The 16,629-nt window shown below is 48.4% G+C and overlaps 1 protein-coding gene across 6 annotated transcripts in view; it reads left to right on the forward strand.

Annotated features, from left to right (window-relative positions):
* Window positions 1–16,629, forward strand: part of LARS2 (leucyl-tRNA synthetase 2, mitochondrial) — a 165,811-nt gene that overhangs the window by 73,920 nt on the left and 75,262 nt on the right. For 5 of the 6 annotated variants that reach the window (XM_058288813.2, XM_071212009.1, XM_058288816.2 and 2 more), the window contains 2 exons: window positions 701–790; window positions 6,012–6,155. In XM_058288813.2, the coding sequence (XP_058144796.1) occupies window positions 701–790; window positions 6,012–6,155 (234 nt within the window). The remainder of the gene's footprint in view (window positions 1–700; window positions 791–6,011; window positions 6,156–16,629) is intronic. The other variant, XM_058288815.2, reaches the window with a different exon arrangement.

Below are 16,629 nucleotides of genomic sequence, written 5' to 3' on the forward strand. Positions count from 1 at the left end.
GTTTTATGCTTGCCTGACTTTAGCAACTGCAAGGCTGTAGGCTGGTTCATCAATAGCAGATGTGTGAAAATTATATAGCAATTGTTCTTTCAGGACATAAAGTAAATTAGGGGGGCATTTGATTTGGGCTTAGAAACACACAGTAGATGGCTTTGCACTGAGTTTAGTATTTGATAATGTTCTTAACGGGTCTTCCCGATTCACAATGGAATTTATGGACTAATGAATCTAAGAGAGCTGTCAGGCCCTAGCTACATGTGGAAACCCAAGGTCTGTGGAAACCCAAGAATGGTTCCACATTCTGCTGAATGGACAGATATTGCTCTTGAATGCTGGGATTGCTTTCAAAGTGAGCTGCATTCAGGATTTAGCTTCATGGACTCCAAATGGTAATACCTGATTTTTTTTCTTACAGTGTAGGTCTCTTGTTAATTGCATGCTGGGAGAGAAGGGGGTTGTGCAGACTACTTGAAGTTGAGTTTCATCATTGGACCCCCCCTGGGAAAGGTGGGGGTAACATAAATAGCATGTCTCTTCCCAAAATAAATTGTTTCTTCCTTCCCTTTACAAATTGGTGAAAATAGTTTGGCCAGATACTCTTGCAGTTTGATTGCCTCTCAAGTTGAATTGCAAGGCTGATGCATGCATCGAGGGAAATGTATACAAGACCTATACGTGCTTTTTTCTCTCTCTTTGGCAGGAGATCACTACGTGTTTGCCAGATTACTACAAGTGGACTCAGTACTTCTTTATTAAGCTCTACGATGCTGGACTGGCCTATCAAAAGGAGGTAGGTTAAAGTGAGCTGCACTTCCTAAATGGGGTCAAAATTTTTACTCTCCATCTTCTTAGAGCTGTTAAATAAGAAACTGAGAAACCCTGTTTGCATGGGAACGGTGAAATGAGCACTAGCTTAAGTCTGTGAACCTTGGCACATGCCAGCCTCCTGGAGGCTGCCTTGCCCCGTGGCCCCTGCCCCCTCCCCTCTCTGACGCCAACAGCTTGCACCGCAGCGCGCTCTGCTCCCACAACACCTTCTTCCCGGCCTCTGACGCCTGCTGTCCTCTTTCTTCTGAGGACCCACCCAGGTCCCCAGGCTCACCTCGCATCTCGAATCCGGCACTTGATCACACCTGCGGAGGTGCAGGGGTTAGGAGGGGGCATCCTCGGGGTGGCTCTTCTGCCCGCCACCAGCCCGTCTCCCCATCTCACGGGATGTTATGAGGATTAACCAGGCAGACGCTTGTGAAGAACTGGAGCGGGCCTGGCACAGAGTGGGCGCTCCGTAAATGCCAGTCCAGATGCACCTGCAGAGGTCCTGGAGTAACTATTGGAAAAACAGAAAGTAAACAAAACCTAACGTTTTCTGGCTAATTCTAAGGAAAACCTGTCTGCAGACAGGTGTTAGGGATTAACAATTTAAATTATAGATTATTTTGTAACTTTTAAATTTAAAAGATTGTGTTTCTGTTGCTAGTGGTTGAACTCTGTGCCTTTTTTTTTTTTTTGGAAGGTACCAGGGATTGAACCAGGACCTCTTACATGCAAAGCAGGTGCCCAACCACCGCCCTCTGTGTTTTTTGTTATATAATTTTGCTGATTTCTTTAAAAAGTCACCAGTAAAATGTCATGATCTTAAAAACAATCATAACTAGAAGGCAGAAATGCACATTTGATATATTGTTAGAAGATCAAAGTTGACCTTAATCTGAAGTATTTTTTCAGGGTATATCTCTTTTTATTGGATAGCTATTTTCAAATTGATTTTAAAATATCTTGATGCTAATTAGCATTCTATTTCCATGGTTTATTTTAACATATAAATATTAAAATTAAGAACCATGGCATTGGCTTTAGAAAGACTTTGTGTCACAGAGTAATATACTTCATAAAGCATATTTAGCCACTGAAATTCAGGCATCACGACTTTTGCTCTAATACAGATTTTTTGTTTTTTAATAAAATTAGCCTTAAGCTATATACTCAGTTCTGCCATAATCTGAGTAAATGAACATTTAGGGAAAGTATTTGAACAGGCATTTAAATGTTTTGTTCTTAACAAGCACTGTGTACCAAAATGGAATCCACACTTGCTCTTACAAAACAAAAATATTCTCAGGCATGAATATCTAGGTAAAGACCTCTGCTTGGAGAGTGCTAATTTCATCTGTCGTTACAGTAGTTATTAGGGAGAAAAATGACCGAGTGTTACGCTTGGACATTCTGGGGCACGGGGGAGAGTCCCCTGAACTAGGAGCTTGTCTTCCGCTGTCTCCACAGGTTCAGGGGCAGCTGGTGGCGGTGCTGGTTCACACACCTGAGCCAGGTCTGCAGCGTGGCCTCCCCTCAGGTGTAGCGGCCCCCCACCAGAAACCCTGCACACAGCCGGCGCCCCCCCACCACCATGGGGCCTTGGCATCCCCTCATGGGCTCACTGGGTGGAACGGAGCCAAACTGATTTTGAGAGTTGGATCCTTTAATGAGATCAAGGTGGTGTCCCTTAATTAAGCCTGCTTTTCTCAAGAAAAAGCTAAGAGATCTCGAGATGAACATGCTTACCAGCCTTCAGGAACCTGGAAGGCTCAGAAAAGGTCTTTGGCAGTTAAAAATAGGAGACCCTGAGGCTAACGAAGTGTAGCCAAGGGCCTGAGGAGGAATGCACTGGCCAGAAGACAAAGCATGCTAGTGGAGGATGTGATCTGGAAAGGACTGGCACCCTGTGTGAAGGGGCGAGGCCCTGGGAGGCAAGGGGCAGGAGGAGCCCGAGGAAGAGGAGGGAGTTGGGTTTGGAACAGGTGACCTGGGCACACCAGCAGGGGAGCAGGCCCCACAGCTGCTGAGTCGCCGCAGGAGGAGAGCTGGTAAAAGCAGAGTCAAGACAGTGTCACCCAGATAACCTCAACGTGGCCCATAGTTGCCTGCACCTCCACAGATGGAGGGGGGGCCAGAGAGATTATCCACCGACACTGCGTGACTTTCACTTCTGAGCCCATGGCGTCTTGTGTTGGTGATTGTGCTCTGTGTGCGTTCTCGAAAGCTTTCCACAGATCACTCAAGCAAGGGGTGTCACACCTGGTGCCCGAGTAGTCGACCCTGGTCACCGGCGGGAATTCTTTTATCTGGAATGGCTTCTTCTACGATGTTGCCAGATAACTGTTGTGAGGGACCCAGTGGATAAAATCTACTCTGCTTGTTGTGTTTGTAGGTATTCTAATGATCCCAATATGGACTTAATGTTGATTTCAAAATATAAGCACCGTGGTATAAATATGTCTAGTTCACTGCAAAGGAACATGATGTTGGCGTCAGTAGGTGAATGGGGGCATGACTGTCACCCAGGGAAACAGACGTTGTGAGTTGCCCAGAAATAACACCCTTTGCAGCCGACCGTCCTTGCTTGCAAATCAGAGCCTCCCTCCGGGTATAATGTGGAAATCGGGGAATGGCAGCTCAGGGAAGGCCTGGCTTCCAGGGCTGCTCTGCGGTAGCCACGGTGGAACAGCAGGAGCCTCGAGAGAAGGGCTTTGGGGAACGCCGCAGGACGTCAGGAGGCCGCCCGCGCTGCGCCCCAGGCCCCCGGGCCTAGCGCCTGTGTGCACCTGTGGACAGCCCGGCCCCCACCGCAGCCCTGTGCTCCAGGTGGACGGCGCTGCGGGGAGACCTGCCGCTCGCGCGCCTCTGACTGGAGGCTGCGTCCTTTGGTGCTTCTCCTTTTCCCCCAAGTCAGAGAAAAATAGCTTTCGTGTTTCACTTTTGTCTGTCTTTCCCTCAACACCTGGGTTTTATTATAACGTGTAAACCTCCTAGGCGCGCATCTGCCTCGTTGCATTTTGTAACCTAGAGCCTGAGAGATACCAGGCCACGGGGGAGATGCTGGTAAGAAAGTGAAGTCTTACTGGTTTTTGCAGTCTGTGGTGCCAAATGTTTGCTTCCTCTGTGTACTTTGAAGTTTGCAGGGACTGAGGTAGAGGTCTTTCGGGCTCCCCCCCTTTTTCTGTTTTATACAGCTTTAGTTTTTGTTGGCAAGGGTAAGTTGCCTCTTGAGTGAACTAGTTAAGTTACTTAATTCTTGACCATTTCTTCTCACTTCTTAGTTGGAATGGTACCCCCCCACCCCCCATACAGGCAGTGATAATAGATAAGCAAATGGCTTGGTTTATTAGCTTAAAGTTTTTAGGTCTAAGATACTTTTGTGCTATGTCTTGTCTCCCTGTGTATTTAGAGAGTCAAGGCTTTGGGGAGGAAAAAAAAATCACGCTTGTCTTTCCCCCACCCTAACTCTAGGTGTCACAGGCTTAGTATTTCAAAGGATATACAGCTTTTCAGTTGTAAAATTACAGCTCACAGATGGGTTAGCCTCTCCCCCATCCTTCTTTTTATATCACTTTCATGTATATCTGGAGCAGTCAGGGTCACAGCAGGAAATAGATGACACACCCAAAAGGAGTCATTAAAGAAAATGTAAGTAAGGCACTGTTTGTGCAGAGTTTAGGGAGACCCACAGGGATTGGGGAGACACCTGGTACTGCAAAGAAGGAAGCCTTTACACACCTGGGCCGAAGGGACCGTGTTGGGGAGCAGTTACTGCAAGCTGGGAGGGTCGTGGCCGTAGCAGTAGGAGAGGACAGCCCGACAGGACTGTGGCCTGCACTGGGGGCGTGCAGCACTGCCAGCCCGTGGCCCTGTCCTGGCCCAAGCCAGCCAGGCAGTGGTCCAAGCCAGTGCAGTCCGCAGAGGTCAGCTCCCGGGGCCCTGGGCGGGTGGGAAGGGACGGAGAGAAGGCTTGGAGGGCAGCGGACACCATGCAGCATGATATCTTATCATAATTGCTCCTTAAAATTTTAAAGAACACTAAGTATCAGATGATCAGAATATTTTAGTATCCAAACACATCTCTCTGTACTCATTGCCTTCTTTGTACCAAGTGGTACCTCAATGTCAGAGGCAGTGAATGTACAGGGCAGAGGTATTTCTTTTGAATGAAGGTAGAAATGAATTAGAACTCAAGGGAGCATTTCAAAATGGTGAAGACTACAGGCTTTCTAAGGCCATATTGGTTTATGCAGATGAGGACACAGCGTAGCCGTGGCCTCTTGGGGGATGTTGGCTGAGGGAAGGCGCAAGGGCGTCCTCTGGGGTGCTGGGTGCGCTCTGTGTCTTGGTCTCAGAGGTTCTGTGAGTGTAGCCCTATGTGAAAATTCACCAAGGTGCACACCGGACTCGTCCATGTTACTCTATACCTGCTATACTTTCATTTAAACAGGAGTTTTAGCAAATTAGAAACATGCTGCAGTTTCTAGAGACCTGTGTGCCAATATCTCTGCCATTTGTGGCTGTGTGTCCTCAGGTAAGTGATTTGCTCTCTGTCCTTCCAGGCCCTCATCTGCCACGTGGGGATAAGAACATACTTGCCTCAAAAGGTCGTTACGAGCCAGCCTCAGCCCAGCATCTAGCACATAGTAGTCACTCAGTAAATGTTAGTGCTTTAGAGTAAAATAAATACACTTGTTTCTCCTGAAATAACCCAATTCTGCTAAGTCATAGTACCATTTTTTCTTCTTTTTCTCTGTTTACTAAAATTTCCAATCCTGTGGGTTTATGCTTTCATACAAAAAGTTATCAAACTTGAGTTAGACATATGTACACAGGCTTCCTTCCGAATAAACAAAAGTATGGAAGCCGTTCCCATGTTCTTCTTTTTTTTTTTTTCCCAAACATTTCCATCATTCCAAATAGGAACCTTTTACACTTTTTTTTTAGGAGGTACCGGGGGCTGAACCCCAGACCTTGTGCGTGGGAAGCAGGCGCTCAACCACTGAGCCACATCTGCTCCCCTCCGTGTTCTCTGTAGAGCTTCCTGGAGGTGCCTCTGCTGAGCAGTCCTCCAAGGAGATGCCCTCCAGCCTCAGAGCAGAGCTGGTGCCTTGGCAGGTCCTCTCCGTGGTGAACCTGCCGTGACCCTCTGGAGGGCACTCACCGGATTGCCTCGTTTGCTTTCATGAATTGCGCAGGCCGTGGTGAACTGGGACCCGGTGGACCAGACGGTGCTCGCCAATGAGCAGGTGGACGAACAGGGTCGTTCGTGGCGCTCGGGGGCCAGGGTGGAGCAGAAGTTCCTCCGACAGTGGTTCATTAAGACGACCGCCTACGCAAAGGTGAGTGCACGCCGGCGCTGGCAGGCAGCCCCGAGGGCCTTCTGGGGGCCGTGAGCTCTGACGGGGCCCTCTGAGCGGAGGGGTGCAGACGGGAAGCGGATGAGCCTGGGGGCCACTCAGGTGACGGCTGGAGTCTCAGCTCAGAGTCCAGAACGGCACCTGGAGGCCACCGCGGGCTGCTGTTCGCCGACCTTTCACCTCACAGTCATCCTGTGCCACGAAGGCCCAGGAACGTTTGCCTTTATCCATAACTGTATCAGCAGTAAAGCTAGAAAAGAAAGAAGTACTTTATTTTTTTAAATTCTGATAAGACCTCAAGAAGGATAGAACAAAACTTCTCAGCATCCAGTGAAGACCATCTAAAAAGTGAAGAGGTGGCCAGCCTCCGTCAGGGAAGGCCGGAGGGAAATGAACCAAGCCAGGCACCAAAGCTCTGGATTTTAGCTCCTGCTGTGTTAACAGCACAAACTGGTGTGAGCCCTGGGCCTCATAAAAGGAGGGGGTTTGACCAGGTGGTCTTCAGACTCTTCTCATGTTCAGGAATTCACTGCAAAGTCGATGGTTGAAAGAGGGGACTTACGTATTAAACAATGACTAGCCCGGGCAAAACAGCCAGATCCGTTTATGCTGGAACCTTCCATACAAGGTATTCTTTTAAGCTTACCAAGGTTCAGGATCCTGGAATTGAGGATCCAGAGACCAGTGATTAGGTTAGGAACACGGCATGTGGCTGCCTGATGCTCCCTGTGCCTCGTTAGCCTAAGACTGACACAAACAGGTGTGAAAAGGTGACGGTGTCCTCGGGGCTGCTCAGGGATGTCCTTTCGCTCTTCCCTGACAGTGGTCCCCCAGGAAGGGTCATTGTGCCCCTCCATAGCAGCCTACTCGCAGCTTCGTCGGAGACAGGCTTCTTGACTGAAATGGACTTCGGGCTCTTATATTCAAAGAAAGCACCAGGTCTTAAATAACCTTTGATCCCGACGAAATGTACAGAAGGAGAACTTCCGTTTTAAGAGCACTGTGCCAACTCACAATCCCAATGCAGTATGGAGAGCCGACCTCCAATTTTCTCACTCAGAAGGCAAGTCTTAAATGAAGCTGTTTTCCCATTGTAATTTATTCGGGTGCAGCAGAGAATAGCATGGATTTGGAGACGGACCCATCAGAGCTCGTTAACCGTGCCTTGCTCCCTGTACACAGTCAGTAGTATTAGGAGACAGAACGAGAAAAACAGCACTGAGGAAACTGCCCCTATCTGCCCACAGTTGGGGCCACTGTATTACTGGGACGGATGCCAGGCCACCTCAAGGACCCATCAGCTGACTCTCTAATTGGGGCCGTTGGAAAGGCCACCTAATTAGCTCTTTTGTTTTGACCTCTGCCTCTGGTTGGAAATGTAATAACCCAACCGAGGGGCATTATTCTTTCAATTGTCAGCTGTGCATTTTCAACTGCTCAGCAGAAATGGTTAGTTACCATGGTGATTCGCTTGCTTCCTGCTGAACTCCTGTACAGATTTATTGAAAAAGCTCTCTTTGGTGGTCAGCACTTGGTTTTCCCTGAAAATCAGAAGAGGGAGCGTTAGAGGGGGGCAGAGATCTTTGTTCGCTGGAGGCCATTGGTCGAGGGTGGTCTGTTTGGGAGCATGTGTTTGTGGAGGAGCCCTCCTTTCTCTCTCTGAATTTCCAGATTTTAAAGGCAGCTGCCTGATGGGAAGATGACAGGGAACCCTGAAACAGAGCAGTGCTTGGTTAAGGCTGTTCTGTGATTTATTTGATTTTTCTCCCTTACCCCCGACCTCGTCTTCCCAGGATTATTTGCTTTGTGCAGTGTTAAAAGTGATTTCAGCCCCTCTGTGAAAAGGAAAACTTGTGGTGGGAGCATCTGAAGAACACGAATTAGTCTTGGCAGAGATGTGTGGGAGGCACTGTGTGGGCAGCCCTGCTGCGGCACGGAGTAAGACCCCTTGGAGCCTGGTCCAGGGGGATCGGTGTGGGGAGGAGCCGAGCAGAGAGCCAGGGGTGTGTGCAGTCCTGGGAGCCCTTGGAGGTAGGCCCAGTGTTCATTCGAGTCCCCCAAGAGACCGCACATTAGGAGTAAGGATGGCCCCAGGTCCTCAGAATCAAAAGAGCCCACTGAAATGAAAAATAAAGCCAAGCCCAGCAGGTTCAAAGGTGCTGCCAGAACAAAACTCCACACCTTTAAAAAGAGAAAACATAATCCAGGCTCCCTACAGACTTCCATCTGCAATATTACTAGACTATTAAAAAGCAGGAGAATGTGACCCACAATCAAGTAAAAGGGCAGCCCAATATATCCTGAGATGCCATAGATGTTAGAATTAGCAGATAAGACCTTTAAAGCATCTATTATAGAAAGGTTCTGGGACTTAAGGAAAAGATGGTCATAATGAATGAACAGATGGAGAATTTCAGGGGAAAAAAATAGAAACTATAAAAAAAGAACGAACTGGAAATCTAGAACAGAAAAGTACAATATCTGAAACGAAAAATTCTCTGTGCGCTCTACATACAGGGATGTAAGAGTGAGGTAGGCCACAAAGCTGGAGGGAAGAAAGCCTACCCCACCGAGGGAACAGCCTGTGTGCTGGCCCTAAAACAGATGTGTATGATGGGGTTGAGATGCTGAAAGAGTGACCCCTTCCCTGGACCTGGGAGAGCCAAGAGGGAGACTCCAGGCAGGGCTAGAGAAGGTGGCGGGTGGCTAAGGGCCAGCTCGGGCAAGGTCTTTCGGGCTTAAGGAGCTGGCTTTACCATGGAGACTGTGGGAAGCCGTTTACGGGTTCACAGGAGGGAATGGCATGGTCAGATTTGTGTTTTTATAAGGTCACCGTGGAAAGGGCAAAGGGCGATGCAGGGAGACCATGTGGAGACTGCCGCGCGGCCGAGGCGCTCACACTCAGGTGGTCGTGGTGGAGAGAAGCGAGTGTGAGAAAAGCTGCTCAGCTGGCAGCGTCGGGGAGGCTGGCGAGCTGCTGGGTGAGCCATGTGCGCGATGAGGCATCGGGGACATCCTGGCTTGGGCAGGCACTGGTAGGATAGGTCGCTTACTGGCAGAGAGCCCTGGAAGGAACACGGTCGTGACACTTCTGGATTTGAGGTGGCCAAGACACTGAGTTAGAGATGTGCTTAGATACATGGATCAAAATGTCAAAGAAAATCCAGTGAGCTAGGACTTCTGCCTTAAAACCAGTATGATAGAAATATTCCTGAATTAGAGAAAACGTCCTGCTATATAGATGAGAATCAGCTGTTGAATCAGTTAGTAATGCTTTCAGCTGCACGTAACTGAAAACTCAAGTGATGGGGGCTTAAACAAATGGGAGGTTACTTTCCCCACTTAACAAGACCCAGTTGCTGGGACTGAACAGTGACGGGGCTCTGTGTTGTCATCTCCATGTTTCTCTTGACCTTTCCTTCCTACACATCACTTCACGGTTGCAAGATGGCTGCTGCAGCTCCAGACATCACATCTCCATTCAGGACAGAAAGAGGCAGAAGAGACAGTGCCAATGACTTCCTTTCATCTGGAAAGCAAGAACTTTCCCAGAAACCCTGAGCACAATTCTACTGATGTCCTGTTAGCCCCATTTGTGTCATGTGGGCAGCACTGGCCTCAAGGAAGACTAGGAAAGCAGGCTTGGGCTTTTTGGTTTCTGTAGACGAAGTGGACACAGGGAAGGGGTGCTGGCAGTGAGCTGCGCCTGCCAGTTACCTTTAGAGCCTGGTGCTGCAGCTGGTCTGCAGCTCTGAGGCCACCTCTGAGGTGCAGCTGGGGGCCATCTCTGGGGTACAGCTGGGGGCCACCTCTGTGGGACGAAAGTCCGTGGAGCCGCCACCGGGGCTGGGATTTAATGACGCGAAGGCGCAGGTTCCCCGACTGCAGGCTTTTCTCTTAAAAGCCTCGGCTTTTAGCGCTCGCCTCCCGTTCCTCCCTGCTGTGTCCTTCTGGTCAGCAGGGCTGAGGGTGGCATTATCCCTCTCCCTTAAAAAAGTATTCCTGAGTGGGAGGAGCGGGCGAGCCGGAAGCCCTCCCCCGTGGGCGCCCACCCAGCGCCGACCCCCGAGGGCCCGCGGCCGGGCTCTGTGCCCTTGGCATGGCTGGGAGCCGCTGGCGGTCCCCTGCCTGACAGAGGTGTTAAGTGCGCTCCTTCTCGTCCTGGTGTGGTGGCTGTCCCCTGTTTTCCCGCCCCTCCAGGCTCGCTCTCTCCTGAACCGTGGAGGGCTGAGTGCTCTGCCCCTCCCGTCCTGCCCTCTCAGCGCCCGTCAGGGCAGACTCGGCCACGGCGCAGGGACCAGGTGGGGGCAGGCAGGCAGGGCACAGGGCCAGGGAGGTGGGTGGCCTGAGGCTGGCAGCCCCCGCCCCTCGTCCCAGGTTGACACCACCTCGGGGGCCGTCACGTTGAGACGGGGTGGCCCGGGGGACTTTGTGCCTGGACAAGGCCCCAGGGCTGGTGCCCGCTGGGCCCCGACTCCGGGATTCAGGAACTAACGGAGTGGACGCTCTCCACGGCAGGGTGGGCGCTGGTGTCCCCTTCTGGGTGCAGGGCCTTCCGTTCCCGCCACCACAGGGCCCCCTCTGGTGCCCCCCACCCGGCGTGGTCTGTTCCTTTAGTTCTCCGTGACACCGTGGTCCCGCACCCCCGCGCGCTGGCGCACGTCCCACGTCCCGCCCCGTCAGGGACTCGAAGCGTCCGAGGACGGCAGGACCAGGGAGGAGGCGCAGAGCTGCAGAGTGGCATGTGCGCGCTGCACGCGGGGAGGAAGGGATGGCGGCAGAGGGAAAGCAAGGGACGTCAATCTGACGCCCTGTTGACAGTGAGACAAATTGTAAATAAATGTGAATTTGACCAGGAAAAAAATAAACCCAGAACAAACCTTATGTCTCGCTCTTACCCCCCGAGTAGCCTGCCCTGAGCGACCTGCTGGGCCGCCTGCCCTCTCAGGTGTGAGCCTGGACTCCACCTGCGTGGAGAGACCGGTGTGCCAGGAAGGGCTGGTGACATCCCTGGAGAAGCCCTTCAGCGTGCGGAGTCACCTGGATCTCAAAGCTGGAAGGAATTTGAGAGACCGGCTCAGGGCCCCCGTGCTATTTAATCGCTGCCTTGATTTGGAAAACATAGAAGCTAACCAAAAATAAACCAAAATAAAGCACCTTCGCTGGAATTGAAACTCGGGGGTAGCAGAATGGTATTTGTAAATAAGTATTTTGCATTGAGATGCTACAACAAATGGATCCTGCTGGAAACACGTATCGCAATTCAGAGAGGGGGGATTAAAGTATGGCTGTCGCAGGGGGGCTTTATTATGTCTACTTACTTATCATGTCTTCTCTAAATTCAGGCAAGGTAAATGCCATGCCAAACGAGTTTTTCTTAAATGTATAAATCTTCATAACTTGATGCCAGAATTCAGGGGAACAGATGTAGCTCAGGTGGCTGAGTGCCTGCTTCCCATGGACAAGGTCCTTTGTTTCCTGGTACCTCCTAAAAACAAAGCAAATGAATAAAAAACCAACTCTCATTGGCAGTGGATGTAGTTTGCTGGCTGAGCACCTGCTTCCCATGTAAGAGGTCCTGGGTTCAATACCCAGTACCTCCCAAAACAAAAAAGTCAGGGACGTGGATGTGGCTCTAGCAATTGAGCTCCCGCCTACTACACAGGAGGTCCCCGGTTCAGTTCCTGGTGCCTCTTTGAAAAGATAAGCAAAATAGCAAGCTGGCGTGACAGACTGGCATGGTGAGCTGATACAACAAGGAGACACAGAGGAAACACAGTGAGAGAGACAATAATGCAGGGAGTAGAGGTGGCTCAAGCAATTGAGCGCCTCCCTCCCACATGGGAGGTCCCAGGTTCGGTTCCCAGTGCCTCCTAAAGAGAAGATGAGCAGACAGCACACAGAGAATGGACACAGGAGCAGACAGCAAGCACAAAACAATGAGGGGGGGGAATAAATAAATAAAATCTTAAAAAAAAAAAAGTCAGAGCAGGGGAATGGAACCATAGTGTGAAGAGAAAATTTATTACTCTAGAATATTCTAGAGAGAACCACTGGATTTTTAAACATCTTAATGCTTCAGAATTGCTTTTCCTGTGTTAGAACTCATGCACTGTGTGTTTGAAGTGATTACATTGAAATGATTCATAGAAAAGAATAAAGAAATCTTGGTAGCAAGAAAAAGCTTTAGAGAAGTATGCACAAATTACAATTCAGAGGCAATTGCTAACCAAATCTCACTGATTCAGAAGTAGGCTAAGTATTAACCTTTACCAAAAAGTGTCCTTTTTAATCAAATCTTGTCTGTTGCATTCTGCCTCAAATCTGTGTCCAGCTCTCAAGGTTCATTTCTCACCTCTCTCCTTAGTAGCTTATAAATCCACTTGTTTTATAAGATCTGTACCTTCCAGTTTGCTGAAACTTCTTCCTCACCCCGGGTCTTCTAAGACGTGCCGTGTTTTCCAAACCCCGTCTTCCAGAATCCTCACCTCAGGCGGCGCTGCGCTTCATTCTTAATGCTGGCTCACGCGCCGTCCTCTCGGGAAGCGTGGATTTATTCCTGGCATTAGCTCTGCTTCTTTGAAGAGAGAATCAGATTAGCCGTGTTATATGTAATCCTCTTTTTATCCCCAGCTTTTTAGTTTTAATCTTTCTCTTTCTTACTCTTGATTATATTTGACCTTGCTAAGGCCTGTGTGAGTGGCCTTTAGAAGAGCTATTTGCCCCAGCCCGTCTCTCACTGCAGCATGTGCTTAGCACAGGCCCGGCTTCAGACCCCTGAGCGTGCGGGTCCGTGTCAGCCTCTCCCGGCAGTGTCGTCGTTCGGGTGGCGCGCCTTTGGAGCCGCGGGGGCCGGTGGTTCAGAGCTGGCCCCGCGAAAATGATTCTAAGGCCCCTTTGCAAACCTCTATGTGCCAAATAATAACCACAGGCAAACTATACAATTTGACCTGAGGTGAGTATTAAATATAATTATTTTTTGTCTTCGTAATGTATGAAGTCTATATAGCATAAGACACGGGACATAAAAACTGGGTGAGGGTCCATTCATATTATTAATTCCTGGTTTTTGCATCTCTGCAAAAAGTTTTTTTTTGTTTTACTTGCTAAAAGACACCTGGAAACAGAGCGAGGTGGCCCCAGAAGGAACAGGTACCTACCTTGCTCATCTAGCTCGGGTCTGCCGCTGGAGGGCCGAGGAGTTTAAGAAAACCATTGACCTCTCAGAACCCCATTTTATCGTTACTAGATGAGAGGAATTGAATAGATCAGTGGCTTTCAAGTAGTGCCTGACCCTCGGGAGAGCATGAGCAGGAGCTGAAGGAGAGGGCAGGCTCTCTCCTCGAGTAGGTCAGCTCCCAGCTCCTACGTTTCAGGCTCAAATTTTATTTGAAAACGGATTTCGTAGCTCTTTTAAAAACTCTTTGAAAGCCTGCTATTTCCCCCAGGTTTTGGATTCTGTGAACAAGTAAGATTTCTAGTAGTTGGAGTTGTCCAGGGAGGGGAAGGGGGCACTGCCAGCTCTTTGCCACATGCAAGGACATGAAATGAAATGAATACCAGCCATTATTATCATAAGTTCAACACAAAAACGTGCAGGAAGGATGTAGTCTCAAAAAAACCCCAAGCCAATAAGCAAATAGAAGAAGTTCTTCAGGTTGAGCAAATGTAGGCTCTGGTGGTGGGGGGATTTGGTGGCGGCCACCGAGGGAGCAGGGAGAGGTGGGAGCCGTGGCCAAGGAGCCTCCTAGAGCCCACTCTTCAGAAGCCAGTGTGAGCTGTGCGGGACCGCGGAGAGCTTGCCAGCCGCTCCCAAGATGTGGGTTTCACTGGGTTTATTTTTTATTTCTTTTTGGTTTTTAAACAATATTCATAGATTTGGTTAGGTTTTAAGCAGGCATTTTTTCCCAGAATTAGCATAGCAAAACCTTCACATTTCGCTCTACTTGAACCTTTTGTCCTCATGACGTCTGACTATTTTAAGCAAAGCGTTTCTGTAAGAAGTATGAAAGCTTAGCAGCTCAATCTGGAAGAAGCACACAGTGAGCGTGCTTGAACGCCCGTGACTTGGGGTGCTGGGGCAGGTTAAGGTGCTGTCAGAATTGGACCCAGTCAACCTGAATGTTCTGTGGCATGGAAGGACAGAGTGGGAGATGGAGCTGATTTTCAAATCACACAATGAGGGCTTTATTTTAGAACAACGTGTGTGGGTTTGCTTGGACGTTGCATGGAATCCCATTGGTCATTGGAGAGAAAATGCTTGGGTGATTTTCAGAGTTTAAGATGCAGTAGGACTAGTTTAGGGCTTGTTGGCATTTAAGACCCCCCTAAACTGCTCCCAAAACTTAAAAGCCCCCTAAGAAGCATAATTTCACAGAAGGTAGATGAGTATTTAATTGATACATTATCAGGGTTATTATAATAATTATATTAATATTTATTAGTATAATCAAGATTTTATACTTTTGCTACAATAATACCAAGTCAGTACCATATCAGCTAATACACATGCGTCAGGATGTGTAGGTGCTGGGCAGCCAGAACAGTGGACGTGTCCTGTGTCATGACGGGGGACGCTGTGTTGCAGCTGAATGAAGGCTGAGTAAGGAGCCAGGACACATGCGTTTTCAATCTGGCTCTAGTTAGCTGAGTGATGTTGGGCAGATTGCTAAATCTCTGTGGCAAAAAGGGGGGATGTCGGTGACCACCTCAACCATATGGCTCTTTAAGCAAAGTCTTACTTCTAGGAATAATATTAAAATACAACTAAGACTATAGGAGCAGGTCTCCAATAAGTGATAAGCTGAAACTATCTAAACTGCAATTGTGGGAAAACTGAATATAAGTACTACTCTTGAAAAGTAATAATTTCAGAGTAAGATGTAGGAATGGACTTTGGAGTCAGCTATACCCTACTTCAAATGCTACTTCCAAGGTTCCATCCCATTCTTGTGGGGTAACTTGGGGTACGTTTCTGAGACTCATTTCCTCATCTGGGAGTTAGAGATAATACTGCCTGACTTGTACTGTTACTGTGACAATTAAATGCGGCAACATACGTAAAAGTGCCTGACACATTGAAGATGATCCACAAAGGTTATTACTTCCTTTGTAGGTGCCTGGGGGTCTGATTCTATAGTACTGCTCTTTGATTCTCCCCCTTGAGTATAGGGGATTAAATGGAATTTAATGAGCATGTGTCTAGTACATGTACAATTCTAGGCTTTGAGCCAGGCCTGTGTAGGCTATTAAAAAAATCAAAGAGTTTACAGTCAAGTTACAAAGAAGATAGGTCACCATTTCCCTACACCGTACTCTGAATTCGGATTAGAAACAGAGTGGGATTAAAAGTGTGACCTACGCAATACCAAATTGAGCAGTGAGGCGTTTTGTTTGTTTTGTTTTTTAATGTTTTTATTGTAAAATGAAATACAAATAGCCATATAAAACTTACATATATCGCTTATTGAGTTAATATAGAGGAACCATCCTCGCAGGTTAAGAAACTTTGCCGGCACCCCAGATGTCCTCCATGTGCCCCATCCCAATCACAGCCACCTCACTCTCTGAAAGTAACCCCTATCCTGACCTTTAGAATAATCAAACTTCTCTGTAGTTTTCTCCCCTAGATGTGTTTCCCCAATCTCCATAGTTTAGTTTAGTCTTGTCCCCCCTTCTTTCAGTGGACCATGACTGTTGAGTGTCCTATCCTATGGGTTTCCCTGCATCCCTTTCTTTTTCTTGTAATTTATCTGTTGGAGAACCTGAGCTGTGTTTGGCCTGCAGTTTTTTCCAGGTTTTTCTGATTGACCACCAGTGGTGCCAATCAATGGTTTCCTGTGTCCTTTGGATTTCCTGGCACCTTTTATTACACCAAACACAGTGTCTTCCGTATGGAGCTCAGTGGCCATTTTGTGACCAAAGTTGACTGGTACATGGACACTTCAGAATGGGATTGACTTACAGTTGATGTATCACATGCCATTTTCTCATTTTCCAAGCAGCTGCTTCCTTTGGAAGCACTTACCTCTAGGATAGCCTTATTTTAGATGAACTATACATTGCAATTATTGCCCACTAATTTGTTTTTATTTCTTATGCATCTTTAGGACCGTGTTACAAATACTGAATCCCAGAACTCCCATTACCTTCTGAATTGTACTAAAATTAGTTAATCTGCTTTCAAATTCCCCTTCCCTTTCCTTCCTTTCTGGAGATTTCTTCACTATCCCACCACCCACCCCTCATGACTTTTCCACTCCTTCCCTGTGGCCACACTCCCAGCTCTTTTGTGTCTCTCCCTGCTTCCACTCGGCCCCTTCCCTTCCCCACCTTCTCACGGGTTTTATATCCTCAACCCATATTGCATCTCCTTTGACACTAATGGCATTGGGCATTGAATTTTTTTTTAAATTAGAGAAGTTATAAGCTTACAAAACCCCACGCACGACGTGCA

The sequence above is a fragment of the Dasypus novemcinctus genome, chromosome 26, assembly GCF_030445035.2.
Source record: "Dasypus novemcinctus isolate mDasNov1 chromosome 26, mDasNov1.1.hap2, whole genome shotgun sequence".
Classification (NCBI taxonomy): Eukaryota; Metazoa; Chordata; class Mammalia; order Cingulata; family Dasypodidae; genus Dasypus; species Dasypus novemcinctus.